This window comes from Scyliorhinus torazame, chromosome 7 (genome assembly GCF_047496885.1).
Source record: "Scyliorhinus torazame isolate Kashiwa2021f chromosome 7, sScyTor2.1, whole genome shotgun sequence".
In the NCBI taxonomy this organism is placed as follows: Eukaryota; Metazoa; Chordata; class Chondrichthyes; order Carcharhiniformes; family Scyliorhinidae; genus Scyliorhinus; species Scyliorhinus torazame.
Window position 1 is genome coordinate 120556192 of NC_092713.1, and position 20673 is coordinate 120576864.

Genomic DNA, 20673 nt, shown 5'->3' on the forward strand with positions numbered 1-20673 from the left:
AAAAGCTGATTAGATTACAGAGGTCTTGTGTTCAAGGGGGTTCCACTATTACATTATCGGGTCCCATTACCAGGCAAGCAGAGACAGGGTATTGAGTAAACCTATGAAGGCAACAAGGTCATTTAAGGCAGCGACTGACCTCATTGAACTCACAGAAATGTTGCAGCATCTTCCTTCCCTTGAGCATCAATTATTTTGCCTTCATTTTTCCAAGCTGAGCAAGTGCCCAGTGGCCACTTTTCACATCTTCCTGTCCTACTCCCATTACTGAGCAGTTCTCCACACATCTCTTCATTGAGATGAATTTCCACTGCACAATGTGCCTATCCCATTGAAAAAACATTTTCAGCCCCACATTTCAATAGTGAGGACATCAGTCCCCACTAATATACCCTCCTCACTAAACACCTGTTATATTCACCACCTGTTACATTCACCTGCCCCAGCTGGTATATGGCCCCAAGCCCATTCCACCCTGCTCCCTAAAGCATCAAACTGGGCCGCAGAAAACCACCTCCTTCTTCCAACCCCAACTATTTATTTAAAAATCCTCCACTTCTTCCCCTATCCGCTGCCCAACAGGAATATTTAAAAATTACAAAGCGCCTGGTTTTTACTACATATTTCAGTAACTGATAAAAAATCTCATTAAATGGCAGCCAACCCAACAATGTAAAACATCCAATTTTTGCAATACTGCATATTTACAATCCTACCCTCCCACCTATCGTTATTTTGTAACTAAGCGTTAATAAAATACGGTTTAATTTTTGTCATAAGAGTATTCAAGTTTCTCGGAAAACTTACTTGTGCTCCCACATTTTCAACGGAGGAGATTTCACTTTCAAATTTCCTTTCTTGTACATTCTTTTTGTCAATAACTTCCAACTCTATGACATTCTTCCCTGATGGAAGCTGTGAAACTGCATCAAGGAGCCTATCAGTAGTCCCAAGTTCCTCGAGAACATTATTCTGCATTTCCTCCTTGCCTGCTCTTCTCTCCTTTTCTAACTGATTACCTAGTTTGCTAATAGGTAAATCAGTTGCCTTCTTATTTTGAAAATTATGGCTTTCACACTTTTCAATAATCCCTTGAGTTTGGTGAACATCATTGTCTTCTGTGACACTTAGTCCAGTGTTTTCCTCTGGTGTTTGTAGTATGGTGGTTGCAAAGACCCCATTATTTGGAGCCAGCTGTTTAGAAGTGTATCTCGTACAATGACAATCGTTATGGTCTGATACTCTCCGTCTGCGTAGCTGGTTGTCACCGAACCCATTATTGAGCATCCCAGCTCTTTCCCAGTTCATTAAATCTTCCACACCGTGGTGATGTAGATCTCCAGGCCTTATAGCATCATGGTCCTCATCTCTTCTGATGCGAGGAACATGGCTAGCGTCGCCCCCAGCTTGGTAATCCACATATCCCTCTCTTTGGTAAAAACTATTGTGAATAGGACCTTGTAGCCTATACGGTGGCGCATTATAGTATGCAATTGGAGCTTGAGGACCAACATTTGGAAATGATCTAGTGAAACCATATCGAATAACAGCATGTCCGCAGGAATAGAAGAATGCCTGCAAAAGATGAAAGTAAAAAATGGTGATTATGGTAATATTGAGAATCATGGATTATTATGCAAATTATGCAAATCCTTCCCCCAAGATAAAAAAGAAAGCGGAGATGCTTCAGGAATAATGCCACTTAAAATAACTTGCAAATCTGCTCATTTATTCAGGCCAGAAATTATTTTTGTTGATTGATTTATCGAGAATAAATGAAGTAAAAGGGCAGAATATGCAGCCAGAGATACCGAATGACCCACTTTCCAGTACTCTGTGCCACTGTCTAATGGAACTCCTGTATAACATACATTGGCAGGATGTTATTAATTAATGAACCGTTACTGCATAAAATCTCATTTAAATCAAATAATATTCAATTTGATAACTTAAAGTCAAGACTTACAACCACAGCCAATATTACTAACAGGGTCACAGGAAACTGCCAGAACCACGGTAGGTCTTTAAGGAGATCTCGGAAAAATTGACCAATGGGTTGCCCAATATGCTTCAAAGGTTCAGTGATCACTGATGTCATAGTAAGCATCAGAGCCTTAAAGAGAAAGTAAAGTAAATTATTGGATGTTTCAAATAAAATTAATACATTTCTGACAAAATTGTTCCTTTTTACCTTGGTTGGAGGAACCTCCAAAATTGGATCCACCAAGAGAGCTTTGTAGTATGCTTCACAAGGGTCGTTCTCCAATGTCCATGTTCGCCTGAACCACTCTGTTTGTAGAATGATGCGAGTGTTAAAGGACTTGCAAATCTAACATTATTCTTCCATGTTCTTAGTTACGCATAACATTTACAAAATTGTCTCAAGATAGAACATTACTTTTCACCTCATTGTGAAATTATATTTAATAACAGTGCCACAAAAGTTTTAAAGTATCACAAACAAAAGGGTCAAATAACATCTCACCTCCTGTTATGAAAAAGAGACAGATGTTCCTTCCTAAATATGTCTGTATATACGTATCTGCCTCGTGTTAAATTTAATCTGTTTATTTGCCCCTAACACCAATATATATATATGCTTCTGAAGCCTATTATTAGCTTCATCATTGTTTACCACATTCCCAAGATTTCCATCACACAAATTTTGAAAGAATGCCCTCTGTACCCGAGGCTAGTTCATTAACATAACTAAAAAGGAAGGGGATGGTGAGTTCAGGTGAGGGGAGGTTTATGTTACACTCTGTTCAAAATGGAGTGGGATAAACCTGACAATTAATGAACAGCAGCACTAATTGTGTTCAACTAACTCAATGATGGAGGGTTTGATGGAAATAATGTGGTTTATGTTATTTCAAAAAGTCTATGGCCTTTCCTGTCCACACCTCTCCAATTAGCATAAACAGCCTGTGTATATTGACACTTGAAAGGCAAAACATCTGTGGATTCTTGACCTACCTCTCAGTCAGTAAAATTGCTATGATAACATTTCATCTCAGTACTTTGAGTGCAGCCACATAACACTGGTTAGTGTATCATTAGATCCCTCTACGAGCCCATTTGTCTGAGAGTGGAGTGCACTGAAATTATTAGTTTGAGTTTTATCATAATTATGCCATCAAACATAAACTTTGCTCTCAATTGGACATAGTGCCCGGATGTTTCTGCTTGACTATACGGTTTTCTATCAGTGCAATTTGGCCAAAATTGGCCGAACCAGTGTCATGTGTACCGAGGTACAATGAAAAGTATTGTTCTGCGTACAGTCCAGGCAGATCGCTCCATACATTAAAACATAGAACAGAGGCTTCCGGTGGGGTGGGCGAGCAGGGCGGCCGCAAAAAAAAAGAGCTCCGCCGGTGGCCGCGATTCGTGGCGATTTCGGGGAAATCCCCGAGACCTCACGCACTCCCCGACTATCGTCGGCCTTTGGGGCTGCCACGAGCAGCCAGCGGGGCCGGCTTAAAAGCCGGCGAAGAACCCCGCGCAGGTGTCGGGCGGCTGAGGCTGAGGCGCCGGGCCCGGCAGGTCGGAGCAGCAGGGGCGGAGCTTCGAAGAGGTCGAGGCGGCAGGCCCGAGGCCCGAGCACCATGTAGGGAGGGTGCTCCACGTCGGATGGCTCCCACCTAGGAAGAAGGCTGAAGCCTGGTCCCAGGTGAATGTAGAGAAGAAAGAAAGATTTATGGAGATTTGGTAAAAGTTTTCTTCTTCTCTCAAAAAAAGAGAAAAAGAATGTCAGATTGGTGAAGGGGGAGAGAGGAGAAAGGAAAGAAGATAAAAAACAATAAGCCGCTAAAAGATGCGAAAAGCAGCGTCAAAGAAAGGAGGAAACGCGGGTTCGCCGCCGAAGAAGATGAGCAAAAGCAAAAGTGTTAACAGGATGGCGGAAGTCGAACTGCTAGGCGGGACCGCATTACTTACGGTGGAGAAGATGACCGAGGTGATGGTGGTGGAGCTGGAAAAACGTTTGGTGAGGCACATGGAGATCCTGAAGAAAGAGATGGTGGTCGTGGTGAGGTCATTGTTGGAGGAGGCACTCGGCCCGATCAGGGTGGAGGTGGCAAAGGCATTGGCCGAGGTGAGAGAGCAGGGCGAGAAGATGAAGAAGGTGGAGGAGGCCGTGACACGACACAGCGACCAGGTCACCTCGATGGAGGATGAGCTGCAGTGGGTGGTGGAGGTTAACAGAGGGCTCCGAGGAAAGCTGGAAGACTTGGAAAACCGCTCAAGGCGGCACAATTTGAGAATTGTGGGCTTGTCCGAAGGGACAGAGGGCCCAAGGCCAACGCAATACTTCGCTAAGAAGTTGGCAGAGCTGATGGGAGAGGGTGAGAACCCCACCCTGTACGAGCTAGACCGAGCTCATCGGTCATTAAGGCCGAAGCCCAAAGTGAACGAGCCGCCAAGGGCAGTAATTATCTGCTTCCATAAGTTTTGCATGAAGGAGAAAGTATTAAGCTGGGCGAAGCAGAAGCGTGAGGTGCTGTGGGATGGTACTGTGGTTCGGATCTACCAGGACTGGATGGTGGAGTTGGCAAAAAGACGAGCGGCGTTTGGGTGAGTGAAGGCGGCTTTGTACAAGAAGGGGGTGCGATTTGGTGTGGTGCACCCGGCGAAGTTGAGAGTAACATATAAAGCCAAAGACTTTTATTTTGAGACAGCGGAGGCGGCTGAGGCATTCGTGAGGGCAGAAGGCTTGGGACAGACGTGAAGAGCGGAACTGGAAGAAAGACTGTGGACTGTGTTTGAGCGGCTGGAAAATGTACAAATGTTACAACTTTCTTTTTACTGATTTGTATTGAAATTTGAAATTTACTTCTCTTTGCATTGTTACAGAGTTCAAGTTTATGGCGTTCTGTGTTGCGACGGTTAAGTGTTATGTTAGTGAATTGTAGGGGTTGGATTGTTGGGTTTGTTTTGGTGTTTCTTTCTCTGGGACTGGGTGGAAGGGGGCGCGAGGTATTGGCGGGGGGGGGGAGCCACCCCCGCGCTAGCTAACTAGAGTCAGTTAGTGAACGGGGGTGAGGGGAGAGGACTGCGGACGTTGGAGCCTGGATAGCAGGCTTCAATGGGCCTACGAGGCGAGCAAGAGGAGGTGGAGGGAGGGACGTTGGGGGATGTTTTTGTAGGGGGGGGTTCTTGGGAGGGGGGGGGGGGGGTTCGATGTTAACAATGGACAGGGGCGGGTCAGGCTTATGGGGCAGGGCCCGGTGGTACGGTGATGGTGGATAAGAAAGGTGGGGTGGGGGGGGGGGGGGGGGGGGGGGGGGGGTGAGAGGCCCCCAGTAAGGATAATCACGTGGAACGTGAGAGGGCTAGGAGGTCCGGTCAAGAGTGCTTGCACATCTTAAAAGTTTGAAAGCCGATGTAGCAATGCTGCAGGAGACTCACTTGAGGGTGAAGGACCAGGTGAGACTTAAAAAGGGCTGGGTGAGCCAAGTGTTTCACTCTGGATTTGATGGAAGGGCTCGAGGGGTAGCGGTGCTGGTCAGCAAAAGGGTACGCTTCCAGATGGAGGTGGTGGCAGATCATGGGGCTAGATATGTGATTGTGACAGGGGCATTGGAGGGGAGATTAGTGGCGCTGTTAAGTGTATACGGTCCCAATTGGGACGATGTGGGATTCGCGAGGAAGGTGGTTGGGGCTATTCCCGACTTAGACACGCATGAGCTGATTGTGGGGGGGGACTGGAACCTGGTGCAGGAGCCAAGGTTGGACAGATCACGGCCGCGCTCGCTGGTCTCATCAGGGGGGGCGAAGGCGCTGGCTGGGCTAATGGTGGAAATGGGAGGGGTGGACCCTTGGTGGTTCCTGCACCCAAGGGAACTGGAGTATTCGTTTTTCTCAGCGGTCCATAAGGTATACTCGCGGATCGACTTTTTTTGTAGTGGGGAAGGCTTTGCTGGCTGGAGTCAAGGGGTCGGAATACTCTGCAATTGCAGTGTCAGATCACGCTCCACATTGGGTGGATATGGTGCTGGAGAAGGGGGCAGCGCAGAGACCGGGGTGGAAACTGGATGTGGGGCTTTTGGGGAACCAAGTATTCTGTGAGAAAATTGAAAAGGTAATTAAGGAATATGTAGGTTTCAATTGTACCGGTGAGGTGTCGAAGGCAGTCGTCTGGGAGGCTCTAAAGGCGGTGGTGAGAGGTGAGGTAATTTTGTTTAAGGCTAGGGTGAATAAGGAAGAGAGGTTGGAGCGGCAGAGGGTAATAGATAAGATATTTTGTTTATTAAATATTTTATTGAAAATTTTTGGTCAACCAACACAGTACATTGTGCATCCTTTACACAATATTATAACAACACAAATAACAATGACCTATTTTATAAACAAAAAATGAATAAATAATAAATAACAAAAATGAAAACTAGCCCTAATTGGCAACTGCTTTGTCACAAGTAACACTCTCCAAAAATATAATTTAACAGTCCAATATATAATTATCTGTAGCAACGACCTATACATACTATACAGTATATATTAACAACCCTGAGAGTCCAGTCATATGTGCCCTGTGTAATACCTTAAACTGAATCAGGCTTAGCCTGGCACACGAGGACGACGAGTTTACCCTGTTTAGGGCATCTGCCCACAGCCCCTCCTCGATCTCCTCCCCCAGCTCTTCTTCCCATTTCCCTTTTAGTTCATCTACCATAGTCTCCCCTTCGTCCCTCATTTCCCTATATATATCTGACACCTTACCATCCCCCACCCATGTCTTTGAGATCACTCTGTCCTGCACCTCTTGTGTCGGGAGCTGCGGGAATTCCCTCACCTGTTGCCTCGCAAAAGCCCTCAGTTGCATATACCTGAATGCATTCCCTTGGGGCAACCCATATTTCTCGGTCAGCGCTCCCAGACTCGCGAACTTCCCATCCACAAACAGATCTTTCAGTTGCGTTATTCCTGCTCTTTGCCACATTCCATATCCCCCATCCATTCCCCCCGGGGCAAACGTATGATTGTTTCTTATCGGGGACCCCCCCCCAAGGCTCCAGTCTTTCCCCTATGCCGTCTCCACTGTCCCCAAATCTTCAGTGTAGCCACCACCACCGGGCTTGTGGTGTAGTTCCTCGGTGAGAACGGCAATGGGGCTGTCACCATAGCCTGTAGGCTAGTCCCCCTACAGGACGCCCTCTCTAATCTCTTCCACGCCGCTCCCTCCTCCTCTCCCATCCACTTACTCACCATTGAAATATTAGCGGCCCAATAATGCTCACTTAGGCTCGGTAGTGCCAGCCCCCCCCTATCCCTGCTACGCTGTAAGAATCCCTTCCTCACTCTCGGGGTCTTCCCGGCCCACACAAAGCCCATGATGCTCTTTTCAATCCTTTTAAAAAAAGCCTTCGTGATCACCACCGGGAGGCACTGAAATACAAAGAGGAATCTCGGGAGGACCACCATCTTAACCGCCTGCACCCTCCCTGCCAGTGACAGGGATACCATATCCCATCTCTTGAAATCCTCCTCCATCTGTTCCACCAACCGCGTTAAATTTAACCTATGCAATGTGCCCCAATTCTTAGCTATCTGGATCCCCAGGTAACGAAAGTCCCTTGTTACCTTCCTCAACGGTAGGTCCTCTATTTCTCTACTCTGCTCCCCTGGATGCACCACAAACAACTCACTTTTCCCCATGTTCAATTTATACCCTGAAAAATCCCCAAACTCCCCAAGTATCCGCATTATTTCTGGCATCCCCTCCGCCGGGTCCGCCACGTATTGTAGCAAATCGTCCGCATACAAAGATACCCGGTGTTCTTCTCCTCCCTAAGTACTCCCCTCCACTTCTTGGAACCCCTCAACGCTATCGCCAGGGGCTCAATCGCCAGTGCAAACAATAATGGGGACAGAGGGCATCCCTGCCTTGTCCCTCCATGGAGCCGAAAATATGCAGATCCCCGTCCATTCGTGACCACGCTCGCCACTGGGGCCCTATACAACAGCTGCACCCATCTAACATACCCCTCTCCAAAACCAAATCTCCTCAACACCTCCCACAAATAATCCCACTCCACTCTATCAAATGCTTTCTCGGCATCCATCGCCACTACTATCTCCGTTTCTCCCTCTGGTGGGGCCATCATCATTACCCCTAACAACCTCCGTATATTCGTGTTCAGCTGTCTCCCCTTCACAAACCCAGTTTGGTCCTCGTGGACCACCCCCGGGACACATTCCTCTATTCTCATTGCCATTACCTTGGCCAGGACCTTGGCATCTACATTTAGGAGGGAAATAGGTCTATAGGACCCGCATTGTAGCGGGTCCTCTTCCTTCTTTAAGAGAAGCGATATCGTTGCTTCAGACATAGTCGGGGGCAGTTGTCCCCTTTCCTTTGCCTCATTAAAGGTCCTCGTCAGTACCGGGGCGAGCAAGTCCACATATTTTCTATAGAATTCGACTGGGAATCCATCCGGTCCCGGGGCCTTTCCCGCCTGCATGCTCCTAATTCCTTTCACCACTTCTTCTACCTCGATCTGTGCTCCCAGTCCCACCCTTTCCTGCTCTTCCACCTTGGGAAATTCCAGCCGATCCAAGAAGCCCATCATTCTCTCCCTCCCATCCGGGGGTTGAGCTTCATATAATTTTTTATAAAATGTCTTGAACACTCCATTCACTCTCTCCGCTCCCCGCTCCATCTCTCCTTCCTCAACCCTCACTCCCCCTATTTCCCTCGCTGCTCCCCTTTTCCTCAATTGGCGTGCCAGCAACCTGCTCGCCTTCTCCCCATATTCGTACTGTACACCCTGTGCCTTCCTCCATTGTGCCTCTGCAGTGCCTGTAGTCAGCAAGTCAAATTCTACATGTAGCCTTTGCCTTTCCCTGTACAGTCCCTCCTCCGGTGCTTCCGCATATTGTCTGTCCACCCTCAAAAGTTCTTGCAGCAACCGCTCCCGTTCCTTGCTCTCCTGCTTCCCTTTATGTGCCCTTATTGATATCAGCTCCCCTCTAACCACCGCCTTCAACGCCTCCCAGACCACTCCCACCTGGACCTCCCCATTATCATTGAGTTCCAAGTACTTTTCAATGCACCCCCTCACCCTTAGACACACCCCCTCATCTGCCATTAGTCCCATGTCCATTCTCCAGGGTGGGCGCCCTCCTATTTCCTCCCCTATCTCCAAGTCCACCCAGTGTAGAGCGTGATCCGAAATGGCTATAGCCGTATACTCCGTTCCCCTCACCTTCGGGATCAATGCCCTACCCAGCACAAAAAAGTCTATTCGCGAGTAGACTTTATGGACATAGGAGAAAAACGAGAACTCCTTACTCCTAGGTCTGCTAAATCTCCACGGGTCTACACCTCCCATCTGCTCCATAAAATCTTTGAGTACCTTGGCTGCTGCCGGCCTCCTTCCAGTCCTGGACTTCGACCTATCCAGCCCTGGCTCCAACACCGTATTAAAATCTCCCCCCATTATCAGCTTTCCCATCTCTAGGTCCGGAATGCGTCCTAGCATCCGCCTCATAAAATTGGCATCATCCCAGTTCGGGGCATATACGTTTACCAAAACCACCGTCTCCCCCTGTAGTTTGCCACTCACCATCACGTATCTGCCCCCGTTATCCGCCACTATAGTCTTTGCCTCGAACATTACCCGCTTCCCCACTAATATAGCCACCCCCCTGTTTTTCGCATCTAGCCCCGAATGGAACACCTGCCCCACCCATCCTTTGCGTAGCCTAACCTGGTCTATCAGTTTCAGGTGCGTTTCCTGTAACATAACCACATCTGCCTTAAGTTTCTTAAGGTGTGCGAGTACCCGTGCCCTCTTTATCGGCCCGTTCAGCCCTCTCACGTTCCACGTGATCAGCCGAGTTGGGGGGCTTCCTACCCCCACCCACCCCCCCCCCCCCCTTGTCGATTAGCCATCACCTTTTTCCAGCTCCTCACCAATAGATAAGATGTTGGAGGTAGACAGGAGGTATGCAGAGGATGGGGACCCGGCGAAGCTGGAAAAGAGGAAGGAACTACAGGCGAGCTTCGACCGACTGTCCACCAGGAAGGCGGTGCGCCAACTGAGACGAGCAAGGGGTGCAGTTTATGAACATGGAGATAAGGCCAGAGGGAGGCAGCGGCAAGGGAAACTCTTCAGGTGAAGGATAGGGCAGGGAAGTTGGTGGTGGCCCCAGTGCTGATTAACAAGGTTTTTGAGGAGTTTTATGAGGTTGTACAAGTCAGAGCCACTCGGAGGAGACCGTGAGATGCAGGAATTTCTCGATGGGTTGGAGTACCCGAGGCTAGGGGAGGGGGACAGGGCTACATTAGAAGGAGCAATAGTGGAGCAGGAGATAAAGGATGCGATTGGGAGGATGCAGTCGGGGAAGGTGGCAGGGCCGGATGGGTTTCCGGTGGAATATTATAAAAATTTGGGGATAGGTTGGCACCCCTGATGATGGGGATGTTGGAGGAGGCGATAGGGAAGGGGGTGATACCGCAAACCTTGGGGCAGGCATCGATTTCCCTGTTACTAAAAAAAGATAAGGATCCGACGGAGTGTGGGTCGTATCGGCCCATATCACTTCTGAACGTGGACGTAAAAGTGTTGGCGAAGGTACTGGCGGGTAGGCTGGAGGAGTGCCTTCCAAAGGTGATAGGGGAGGATCAGACGGGGTTCATGAAAGGGAGGCAGCTGTTTTCGAACATTAGGAGGGTTTTGAACGTTGTTATGGCACCGGCGGAAAGAAAGGAAACAGAGGTAGTTGTGGCATTGGACGCCGAAAAGGCGTTCGATCGGGTAGAATGGGGGTACCCGATGGCAGTGCTGGAGCGGTTTGGGATTGGACCAAGGTTTGTGAACTGTGTAAAGCTATTATATAAAGGAACCGAAGGCGAGTGTCCGCACAAATAATATCAGTTCGAGATACTTTTCTCTCCACCGTGGGACGAGACAGGGATGTCCTATGTCGTCCCCCCTGCTGTTTGCACTTGCGATTGAGCCGTTGGCCATCGCATTGAGAGGTTCGGCAGCATGGAAAGGAATAGTGCGGGGGGGGGGGGATAGAGCATAGGGTGTCCTTATATGCCGACGACTTGATGCTGTATGTGTCGGAGCCGAGTGCGTCGATAGGAGGAATATTGGAGCTACTGCGGGTATTTGGGTCTTTCTCGGGGTACAAGTTGAAGTACTTTGTGGTGTCTCGGCCGGGGGTGGGGGCAGGGGTGGGGGGGCTGCCATTCCGTAGAGCAAGGACTCATTTTAGGTATCTGGGGGTGCAGGTTGCCCGGGAGTGGGGGAGGCTTCGCAGGTACAACATCACTAGTTTGGTGGGGAGAGTGAAAGCTGATCTGGCAAGGTGGGACGGCCTTCCTCTGTCACTGGCAGGTCGGGTACAGGCGGTTAAAATGAATGTGTTGCCGCGATTTCTGTTTATTTTTCAATGCCTACCGATTTTCCTGCCAAGGACTTTTTTCAGGGAGATTGAGGGAAGGATTACCTCATTCATATGGGGAGGGAAGATGGCCAGAGTGAGAAAGGTGCTGCTAAAGAGGGGAAGGCAGGCAGGGGGTTTGGGTCTCCCGAACTTGTTGTACTACTACTGGGCGGCGAACGTGGAGAAAGTGCGGAGCTGGGTCAGAGGGGTTGATTCTCAGTGGGTCAGAATGGAGGAGAGTTTGTGCAGGGGGTCGGGGCTGAAGGCACTTGCAACAGCGCCGCTCCCGATAGCTCCGGGGAAATATTCAGGGAGTCCGGTAATAATAGCTTCATTGAAAATCTGGAGGCAGTTTCACCAACACTTCGGGGGAACCACAGATTTGAGCCAGGGAGGTGGGATGGAAGTTTTCGGAAATGGGAAGAGAAGGGGATTAAGACGCTAAAAGATTTGTTTCTTCGGGGTCGGTTTGCAGGATTGAGGGAGCTGGAAGCGAAGTATGGGCTAGAGCAGGGAGAAGGGTTTAGGTACATGCAGGTTCGGGATTTTACCAGGAAGGAGATAGAGCTTCCCAGAGGAACCGGCCTCCACATTGCTGGAGGAGGTGTTGACGACAAGAGGACTGGAGAAGGGGGCAGTGTCAGCGGTGTACGGAGCTATTCTGGAAGAGGATAAGGCACCACTGGAAGGGATCAAAGCAAAGTGGGAGGAAGAGCTGGGAGAGGTTATAGAGGAGGGGGTCTGGTGTGAGGTGCTCCGGAGAGTGAATGCCTCCACCTCATGTGCGAGGTTGGGGCTGATACAGCTGAAGGTGGCATATAGAGCGCACCTCACGAGGGCGAGGATGAGCCGATTTTTTGAAGGAGTAGAGGATGTGTGAGCGCGTTGCAAATATCTCTTGATCATTTGGTGAATTCAGAATTATAAATGTTCTCAGTAGTGAATGTAACCTAATGTGCTTCTGTTAAAAGGTGTTTCCTTTGTCTTCTGGATGTTGTTTGGGAAATTATTAAGCATTATTAGTGTTGTATTCTTTGGGGGTTGTATTTTAATTAATGGTTGCTAAGATGTTCACGATGTTTCAAAAAAGTTAACTTGAGTTCATAGAATAAACATTGTTTTGCTTTAAAAAATACTTTTCCATTTCTGCTGTACCACACCTGTAGAGTGGGCCGTGTGCTCCCCATATCACAATCTATTAAAAGTTGTGGGTCAGGTGAACTCCATGATACACTTTGGGGTACTCTAAACCCTGGCCCATTACAGTAGAAAGATCAGTTTAATCCACAAGATCAGTTCAGGCCCTAAGAGGGTCATTCAGGAGTCTGGTAACAGCAGTGAAAGAAGCTGTTTTTGAATCTATTGGTCTGTGTTCTCAAACCTTTGTATCTTCTGCCCAATGGAAGAGGTTGGAAGAGAGAATAACCTGGGTGGGGGAGGTCTTTGATTATGCTGCCCGCTTGCCCCAGGCAGCGGGAGGTGCAGACAGAGTCAATGGATGGGAGGTGGGTTCGCATGATGGACTGGGTTGTGTTCATGACTCTCTGTAGTTTCTTACGATCTTGATCGAGCATTTGCCATACAAAGCTGTGATGCAGCCACAAAGAATGCTTTCTATGGTAATCTAAAAAAAAAAAAAAACTCCATCTGGTTCACTAATATCTTTCAGGGAAGGAAATCTGCTGTCCTTACCCAGTCTGGCCTACATGTGACTCCAGACCCACTGCAATGCGATTGACTCTTAACTACCCCCTCAAGGTCAGTTAGGGATGGGCAATAAATGCTGGCACAGCCTGCGATGCCCACGTCCCATGGACGAAAAAAAAAAATTATTAAGAGTCATTGTGGACATGCCGAATTTCCGGAGGAAGGATAGTCACTGTTGTGCTTTCTTGGTCATGGCGGACCAGGACAGATTGTTGGTAATGTGCACACCTAGGAATTTGAAGCTGTCAACCCTCTCCACCTCGGCACTATTGGTAGACAGGGGCGTGGACAGCACTTCGCTTCCTGAAGTCAATGACCAGTTCCTTTGTTTTGTTGACATGGAGGGAAAGATTTTTGTTGTTGCACCATGCCATTAAATTTTCTATCTCCCTCCTGTGCTCTGACTCGTTGTTTAAGATCCGCCCCACGATGGTCATGTCATCAGCAAACCTGTAGATGGAGTTAGAGCCAAATTTTGCCACACAATCATGTATATAGGGAGTATAGCAGCAGGCTACGCATGGAGGCTTGCGGGTATTGAGGACTATTGTGGAGGAGGTGTAATTTATCCTTACAGATTGCAGTCTGTGTCAGGAAGTCGAGGATCCAATTGCAGAGGGAGGAGCCGAGTCCTAGGTTTTGGAGTTTGAAGGCATAGGTTATGGTGTTGAAGGCGGAGCTGTAGTCAACGAACACTGACGTAGGTGTCATTGTGTCGAAATGCTCCAGGGATGAGTGTAGGGCCAGGGAGACAGCATCTGCTGTGGACTGGTTGTGACGGTAGGTGAATTGCAGTGGATGAAGGCAATCTGGAAGGTTCGAGTTGACGTGTCTCAGGACTAACCTCTCGAAGCACTTCATAATAATAGATGTCAGGCCACCAGTCAGTAGTCGTTGAGGCACGTTGCTTGGTTCTTCTTTGGCACCGATATGAAAGTGGTCTTCTTGAAGCAGCGGAGAACCTCGGAACGGAATAGGGGGAGGTTAAAGATGTCTGCGAACACACCCGCCAGTTGGCCTGCGCAGGATTCAAGGGCATGTCCAGGGACTCAGTGAGGACCCATTGCTTCACTTTAAAGAATTCCGATTGAACTTACAATTCAAGTTTTGAAACAATTTTTCATTAATTTAAAGGATGTGGGCATCACTGGCTTGGCCAACATTTATTGCCCATCCACAGTTGCCCTTCAGAAGGTGGTGATGAGCTGCCTTCTTGAACTATTGCAGTCCATCTGGTGGGGGCAAACCCAGAGGTGCTGTTGGGGAGGGTATTCCAGGATTTCCAGTGACAATGACGGAATGGCAATATATTTCCAAGTCAGTATGGTAAGTGACTGGGAGAGAAGCCTCCAGGTGGTGGTGTTCTCGGGTATCTGCTGCTGTTGTCCTTCTTGGCGGTAGTGGCTGTGGGTTTGGAACAGGCATTTTCAAAGTGGGGGTCGCGACCCACAGGTGTCGGGAGGGTCGTGGGGCCAGCCATCGTGCCGTTCCCGATCGTGGGAATTCACGTGCAACAGCCGCAGCAGCCGGCTTATAACAATGCTGGCTGGGAGCGGCTTTAAACATGGCGGTCGCGACCAGCTCATCGGTGCATGCGGCACGGGAGTTCTGTGACCTGAACCCAGGGTCAAAGTGCAATCTGGGCATGGCGGTGGCTGACTGCGTGGTGATCACCAATGATGAATAAGGCTATGACATCCATCTGTTTTGCATCCCTAAACATTACTCAAATGATCTGGAAAGAGTATATATTCCTCATGGTTTAATCATGGACAGAACTGAACGTTTGGCAAGCGATATAATGAAAGCCATGGGAAATCATCACATTGTCATCCTCGATGTACTGAAGGATGGCTGCAAGTTTTTTGCTGACCTTTTAGACTACATTAAAGCATTGAATCGAAACAGTGACCAGTCAATCCCAATGACGGACTTCCTCCGCTTGAAGAGTTACTGTAATGGTCAGTCAATGGGGGAGATACTCAGTTTACGAACTGAAGTACGAAATCCACGCTTTCCTCCTCCTTTCTGGCTGATTCGCTTGCTGATGAAACTTGGATGCTAACTATGTCTTATCTTGCAGTTCTTTTCAATTCTAAATGAACTGAACCTCAAATTGCAATGGAAGGATGTTGATTGCTTTCGGCACTGTGAAGCAATCACAGCTTTCCAAATGTCACTGAAAGTTTGGCAATTGCGAATGCAAAGCCAAAATTACTACATGTTCCCCGCACTGCTACGACACATCGAAGAAAACAGCATTAGTAAGGAAACTGTAAATGGACTGGCAAGCCTGACTCCAAATGAAGCTGATTAAACTTCTGCGCCTCAGCTTTGACAGCACATTAAAAACACGGCACAAGTCGATGAAACGGTCAGCATTCTGGAGTAGCATCTCCGAGGAGTATCCGGAGCTGAGAAAACAAGCATTTTTCTGCTTTTTCCTTCACAACAACCTACATGAGAGAGGTTGGATTTTCTGACCTCACAAAAATTAAGACGGCACTAAGGAACAGGCTGAATCCGATAAGTGCATAGCCCTCTCCTCCTGTGAACCTGATTAGAGTGAGATCGTGAGGACCAAGCAGGCTCACCTCTTGCATTAAAGTAAGAGAAAATTGTGGGTCGCGAATGTCGGCCAACGTAGGTCACGAAGGCTGGCCGGTGTGGATTGCGAAGGTCTACGGCATGGGTTGCAAAGGTCAGTCGGCATGGATCTCGAAGGTTGGCCGGTTGGTAAAAAAAAGTTTGAAATACACGGTTTTGAAAGGTACTGCCTAAAGAACCTTGGTGACTTCCTGCAGTACATCTTGTAGATGGTACAGCTGTGGCCACTGTGCATCTGTGGTGGAGGGAGTGAATGCTTGTGGAAGGGGTAGCAATCAAGCAGACTGTTTTGTCCTCAATGGTGTCAAGCGAGTGTTGTTGGAGCTGCGCTCATCCAAGCAAGTGGAGAGTATTCCATTACACTCCTGACTTGTGCCCTGTAGATAGTGGACAGGCTTTGGGGGGCCAGCAGGTGAGTTACTTGTTGCAGGATATCTAGCCTTTGACCTTCAGTTTCTAGTCAACGGTAACCCCCAGGATGCTGATAGTGGGAGATTCTGCCATTGAATGTCAGAGGGCGATGATTAGATCCTCTCGAAAATGGTCATTGTCTGGCACCTGTGAGGCGTGAATGTTATTTGCCGTTTGTCAGCCCAAGCCTGGATATTGTCCAAGTCTTGCTGCTCTTGGAGATGAACTGTTTCAGGATCTGAGGAGTCGCGAATGGTGCTAAATATTGTGCGGTCATCTGCAAACACCCCCAACTTCTGACCTTATGACGGAAGGAAGGTCACTGGTGAAGCATGCTTGGACCTAGGATACTATCCACAAGCTTTTGTGATATTTTTAAAAACTGGAAGCAAGCCTTCCCTATTCAATTGGCCATTTTCGCAGGGCGAATTAGGCAACATTGGGAGCTTCTACTAAATGTGTTCTGGGGCAGGACTTCAGTGTAGTTTTAAAAACTAAACTGATTCTTTCAGGCACAAGAACACTAAAGCGTGCGCTTTGAAAGCTTTTAAATGCAATTCTTTTAATTTACGAAGAAACTGTCAATTTTCGGCAATATAACTTGAAATAGTGGGAGTGGTCAGCACTGCTGTTTCACAGCTCCAGGGACCCCGGTCCAATTCCAGCTTTGGGTGACTGTGTGGAGTTTGCACTTCTCTTTTTTTATATAAATTTAAAGTAGCCAATTCATTTTTTTCCAATTAAAGGTCAATTTAGCGTGTCCAATCCATCTACCCTGCGTATCTTTGGGTTGTGGGGCTGAGACCCATGTAGACACAGGGGAATGTACAACCTCCACATGGACAGTCACCCGGGGCCGGGATCGAACTCGGGACCACGGCGCCGTGAGGCAGCAGTGTTAACCACTGTGCCGCCCGAGTTTGCACTTCCTCCCCGGGTCTGCGCGTGTTTCCTCCAGGTGCTACGGTTTCCTTCCACAGTCCAAAGATGTGCAGGTCAGGTGGATTGGCCATGATAAATTGCCCCATAAGTGTCCAAAAGGTTAAGTACTGGCTTACGGGAATAGGGTGGAGTAGGGTGCCCTTTCCAAGGGCTGGTGCAGATTCGATGTGCCGAATGGTCTCCTTCTGCATTGTAAATTCTATGATTCTGTGATGTGTTTATTAAAAATGAACATAATTTAAAATTTAATTACTCAAACTAGTGAATTGACGAAGCAATTAAAAAATATGTAATGTTTGTTATAAACCTAATTTCAGTTGTTTTACTCAACTTTACCAAGTTACCATTTTGAACTATGCAAATTTTTTTTTTTTAAATGCTCAGTTTTAAAAACTGCCAATTGTGCTGGATCATGGCATATTTTGCAATTTGCAAAATGCTAATAAATTTGAGCAAAAGCACGAGGTAAAAAAAACTTTCAAAATGGGCACAATCTCTCAAATCACTCATAAGTTGACATTGGTCATATTGTATATTTAACAAAATTTGTCTGAGTCTTTAAAGTTATTAGACCACTGAAAGCTGCAACATTGGATTTTACACATTTTGCTGCATGATGTATGAGGACACCACAAGCTACCGCTACAACTGTGATGCCACATCAGAGTCCTTCCAGTTCCTGAGCTACTAGAGGATTCAATTTCTTATTAAACATTTCTTATAGTCTCTTAATTTTTATTTCTCTAAGCCACTCGATGGGGCCTTGGCCTCTTCCATCGATTTGCCGAGGTCCTCTGACAAACCTGCCAGTGCTTACCGAATTCTTTCGCCAAGGTGCTCAAAAGCACCTCGGCTGTTAGTGGAGTGGACCAGCTGCGACACTCAAGGGGTATGTTTTATGAATATGGGGAGAAGGCCAGGCGCCTCTTAGCTCATCAGTTGAAGCGACTGGCGGGTTCCCGGGAGATTGTACAGGAACGTAACTCGAGCTGGTTTCCACCCCTCCTCAGGTTATTGTGGCTTTTGATTCGTTCCATGAGGGTCTCTGTAGATTAGGGCTTCCGGCTGGGAGATCAGTTATGACTGACTTTTTGGACAGCTTATCCATCTCAGCCGAGGAGGGGGAGAAGAGCAATGGAATTCCCATTGGGCCCCAGAGGAAATGCATTCTGTTTCATAGAATTTACAGTGCAGAAGGAGGCCATTTGGCCCATCGAGTCTGCAGCAGCTCTTGGAAAGAGCACCCTACCCAAGGTCCACACCTCCACCCTATCCCCATAACCCAGTAACCCCACCCAACACTAAGGGCAATTTTGGACACCAAGGGCAATTTAGCATGGCCAATCCACCTAACCTGCACATCTTTGGACTGTGGGAGGAAACCGGAGCACCCGGAGGAAACCCACGCAGATACGGGGAGAACGTGCAGACTCCGCACAGACATTGACCCAAACTGGGAATCGAACCTGGGACCCTGGAGCTGTGAAGCAATTGTGCTATCCACAATGCTACAGTGCTGCCGTGCTGTTGCAGACTGATAAAGCCCTTGGCCCCGATAGCTTCCCCACTGAATTTTATAGTAAGTTTGAGAAGCAGTTGGTACCTTTAACTCTGGATATGTTTAATGATTCGTTTCCGGGGTGCGTTGCCCTCTGCCTTCACACAGGCCTCTATTTCCTTCATTTTCAACAAATCCACAGTCTCCGTTCCCGTTGGCAATAGTACCGCTTGCTATAGCACTGAGATCCTCTGTTAAGTGGAGGGGGAATGAATCGGGGAGCGGTGGAGCTTCGGGTTTTCTTTACGCGGATGGCCTACTTCTCAATATTATAGGACCCAGTACCCTTTATGGAGATAATGAAGCTGCTTGGGAGTTTTGACTCCTTCTCTGGGTACAAGGTGAACTTGGACAAGAGTGAATGCTTCCCGGTCAACCCCCCCCCGCCCCCACGCCCCCTGGGGAAGGGAGCCCAACTGGGGCCACTACCTTTTTACCCTGCCAAGACTAGCTTTTGTTATCTGGGGGTCCAGGTGACCCCTAATTGGGCTTTGTTTCATAAATTAAATTATACGGGGCGCCAAGAACCCAGGTTTGATCCCGGCCCTGGGTCACCGTCCGTGTGGAGTTCGCACATTCTCCCCGTGTCTGCATGGGTCTCACCCTCACAACTCAAAGATGTGCAGGGTAGGTGAATTGGCCGTGTTAAATTGCCCCTTAATTGAAAAAATTAAAAAAATTAATTAAATGATAGTGTCTGGTTGATGGTGTCAAGTCTAACTTACAGAGGTGGGATAACCTCCCCCTGTGCTTGCTGGGCAGGGTTCAGACTATTAAAATGAGGGTACTCCTGAGATTTGCATTTATTTTTCTCCCCATCTTTCTCCCCAAGTCCTTTTTTGTCAAAGTCAATAAATTAACGTCTTCCTTTATTTGGGTGGGTAAGACTGCAAGGATCCGTGGAGCTTTGCTCCAGAGATAGGCGGGGCTTGGCTCTACCCAATTTACTGTTTTATCATTGGGCAGCTAATATTCAGAAGACATTGTTGTGGTTCAGTGATCCTGGTTCCATATGGGGACAAACGGAAGCGAGCTCCTGCACGGTAGCCTTGGTGCAATAGTAACCTCACTGTTGCCTTTCTCTTCAGTAAGATTTTCCCTGAATCCAGGGTGGTGTCTACCCGGAGAATCTGGACGCAGTTCAGGCAGCATTTTAAGCTCTGTTCCAGGTCTTCGCTAGCCCCCTCCTGCAATAACCACCTTTTTCTGCCAGCAAGTCATGGAAGGGGAGGGTTTGGAGACCAGTTTGAGAAATGGAGGTTTGCCAGTTTTTAAGGAGCTGACGGAGAAATGCCAACAGCTTGGTTCCAGTCTTTTCAGATTCATGATTTTTTGTGCAAAGCTTTTCCTTCCTTTCCTTTGGCGCCGCCCTCTTCCGCGTCGAAGAGGATTTTGGCTTTGGCCGGGTCTGGTGAGGGGACTATTTCGGGTATATCCTCTCAGCTGAGTCAGCTCTGTTGAATGAGACGAGGGCGGAATGGGAGGAGTTGGGTCCCATTCTGGATGATGAAATATGAAGTGAGGTTCGACACAGGGTCAACTCTACGTCTTCATGGGCTCGGCTAATTCTGATCTAATTGAAGGTGGTCCACAGGGTGCATCTGACGAAAGCGAGCAAGAGTGGATTTTTCTCTGGGGTGGAGGACAAGTGTGAGCGTTGCTCTGGGGCTGGCTAACTACACTCCTATATGTTATAGACTTGTTCCAAGTTGGTAAGCTTTTGGGCCTCTTTCTTCAACACCATGTCGAAAATACTTGATGGTGATTTGGATCCATGTTGGCTGGTGGCTATTTTTAGGGGTATCAGACTCGCCAGCTTCAGACAGGGCTGAAGGCGGATGTCCTTGTCTTCACCTCGTTTATAGCCCAGAGACGAGGTCTCCTACTCCGCTCAGTGCCTTGGCTTGGTTTGACCTCATGTCTTTCTTACATTTGGAGAATATCAAGTCCCCAATAGAGGTCGGAAGAAGGGTTCTACCCAAGTTGGAGCCATTAATTTCCCTTTTTAAGGAGCTAGTCACCGTCGGCTGTTAGAGGATTTAGTTTTG

The 20673-nt window shown here is 48.1% G+C and overlaps 1 protein-coding gene across 4 annotated transcripts in view; it reads right to left on the reverse strand.

Annotated features, from left to right (window-relative positions):
* Positions 1-20673, reverse strand: part of clcc1 (chloride channel CLIC-like 1) — a 69658-nt gene that overhangs the window by 11877 nt on the left and 37108 nt on the right. For 3 of the 4 annotated variants that reach the window (XM_072511412.1, XM_072511414.1, XM_072511413.1), the window contains exons 8-10: positions 2192-2289; positions 1967-2113; positions 808-1575 (exon numbers count right to left, since the gene is read on the reverse strand). In XM_072511412.1, the coding sequence (XP_072367513.1) occupies positions 808-1575; positions 1967-2113; positions 2192-2289 (1013 nt within the window). The remainder of the gene's footprint in view (positions 1-807; positions 1576-1966; positions 2114-2191; positions 2290-20673) is intronic. The other variant, XM_072511416.1, reaches the window with a different exon arrangement.